The sequence below is a fragment of the Bison bison genome, unplaced genomic scaffold (assembly GCF_000754665.1).
Source record: "Bison bison bison isolate TAMUID 2011002044 unplaced genomic scaffold, Bison_UMD1.0 scf7180017847391, whole genome shotgun sequence".
Lineage (NCBI taxonomy): Eukaryota > Metazoa > Chordata > Mammalia > Artiodactyla > Bovidae > Bison > Bison bison.
The window spans coordinates 4,350-6,580 of NW_011477964.1; the positions used below are offsets into that span (position 1 = coordinate 4,350).

Genomic DNA, 2,231 nt, shown 5'->3' on the forward strand with positions numbered 1-2,231 from the left:
TCTTTGAGCACAGCTGCAGAAGGCTTTATGCCTTCTTATGCTCCTCTCAAAAACAATAAGCACCTTAATATTCTCTTCAGTCAACTCAGCCGAGGAAAGGAAGAAACAAGTCAGAATCACAAAGCCTAACTCCTTCATTCCGGTCCGTGCCTACGGAACAAAGGGAGGGGGTTTAGGGCCCTGCCTCCATTTTGTCAGTAATGCCTAATGTGGCTCCTGACCCCGGCCTCACCCTGGGGCAGCAGCCCCGGGCTCAGGGAGGACTGCCACTGGAATGGTTAACCTGCGGCAACGCCTTGGCAGCCAATCACAGGGCCCCGCAGGAAATACCTGGAGAGCCTCGCTGGGTGAGAGGTACTGGCCCAGCCCCAGTCCGGCATCAGGCAGCCCCTGCGCCCCGCAGCCACCCAGGCGAGCTCGGCCTACCCCGAGCTCAAGGCACCCGGCGGCTGCAGCATGGCGCTGCTGGGCCGGCCGGACTGGGGCCGCTGCTGGCTGTGCTGGCCGCGCTGGCGGCGTCAGAGACGACGACCCGTCCTGTTCATCTGCTGACCCTGCTGTCTTCGGGCCAGGGCGCTCTGGACCGCGTGGCGCTGGGCGGCCTGTTAAATACACTGGCGGCCCGTGTGCACTGTGCCGACGGGCCGTGTGGAAAGGTAACACCCCCAACCGACGGGTCCTCCGGCCCCAGCCCAAGCCCGCCGCTCCACCCTGAGGCCGAGGCTGGCTGCAAAGAGCCTGGGCAAACTCCAGGAGGCGGGCCGCGCGGCGGCCTAACACCGGGCCCTGCCCGCAGGCCCAAGCCCACTCTCCTCAGCTCCCTTTCAGAACCCCCTGAGCTCCCTGGGGACGGGGCAGGGTATGGCTCTGGGATCCCATGGCTGCCCCCGAATCCCGTCAGTGCCTCCCTCTCCCCACCCCCAAACTGATAATGGTTCCAGGCAGAAACCTCCCTAGGATGGGGGACCCTCCATGGGTGTGCCTGCCTGTCACGGGGGACGGCGGGGGTCGGTGAGCGAGCCGACCCTGGAGGGCACCGGCATGAGGGACAGGAGGGTGGCAGCCCTTGTGTATGGCCCCCGCCTGTCCGTCTGTGCCAACAGTGCCTGTCTGTGGATGACGCCCTGGCTCTGGGCAGACCTGAGCAGCCCGGGGCCCCCTCGGGCCAGGTCCTGGAGCCCAGGCACATCGCCCGCCTCAGTGCCGCCGCCACCCTCTACCTCAGCGACCCAGCGGTCACCTGCGCCGAGGTCCGGGCTGGCCGCTGGGCTGCCCGGGCCGACCAGCTCCTGGTCCTGCTCGAGAGCTCTCAGGCCCTGAGCGTGGCCCTGACTAGGCTGCTGCAGCAGATCCAAGCCCGCGCCGCTGGCCAGCCCGCTTCTCAGCAGGTGGGCACCTGGGCCAGCTGCCCTCGGGCACTGGAGGAAGAGGGTCTGAGAGGGACTGAGAGAAGGGGGACCACTCAGGTGGCGCTGGGCCTCAGCACCTTTCTGGGTGCACGGGGGAGCCTGGGCTGGGGCGGTCACAAGTGGACACTCACCACTGAGCCAGGCAGGGCTGCGGGCATCCCGACAGGGACCTGATCCTCGACGGGGCTGAGGAAGCTCCCAGGGCTCCAAGGAAGAGCCCGGACGAGGCAGGGCTGGGAGCAGCTGGGCAGGGAAGGGGACAGCTGTGGTGCCTGGGTTTCAGCAGAGTCCGGGGGCACCAAGGGCACCGGAGAGGGAGAGGCCAGTGTGGCCACGCTGCTTGAGACACTGAGGCCGGCTCCTCCCCAGGCCTGTGTGGACCTGCCTCAGCTGCTGGGGGAGGCGGCAGGCGTCGGGGCTCCCAGCAGCCCTGGCCCCGTGCTGGCTGCCCTGCTGGACCACGTCTGGAGCGGCGCCTGCTTCCACGCCCTGCCGACCCCTCAGTACTTCGTAGACTTTGTGTTCCAGCAGCACAGCAGCGAGAACCCCAACATCACACTGGACGGTGAGGCCTGAGCTAGGCTACAGGGCAGGGAGTGCCCTGAACCCCAGCATCCACCCCCCTGGGGAGTGCAGGGCTGGAGCAGATTTTCACCCTCTGCCAGAGCTGGCAGCCTTGATGGAGCGCCTGGGGCTGGGCGGAGCGACGGAGCCCCACGACAGCCACAGTGACGACAGTCCTCTGGGAAAGGGCCAGGGCCCCGTGCCCCTTGCCGCCCCCAACAGCAGCGCCAGCGCGTGGGACACGGTGAGCCGTCCGTG

The 2,231-nt window shown here is 67.5% G+C and overlaps 1 protein-coding gene across 1 annotated transcript; it reads left to right on the forward strand.

The window, feature by feature from the left end:
• Positions 1–18: 18 nt before the first annotated feature.
• Positions 19–2,217, forward strand: LOC104990728 (zinc transporter ZIP4-like; the record flags this gene model as incomplete). Its single annotated transcript, XM_010843027.1, has 4 exons — positions 19–656; positions 1,104–1,388; positions 1,779–1,974; positions 2,075–2,217. Coding segments are annotated over exons 1-4 (1,080 nt in total), but the record flags the coding sequence as incomplete, so codon positions are not given.
• Between the last annotated feature and the right edge of the window lie 14 nt (positions 2,218–2,231).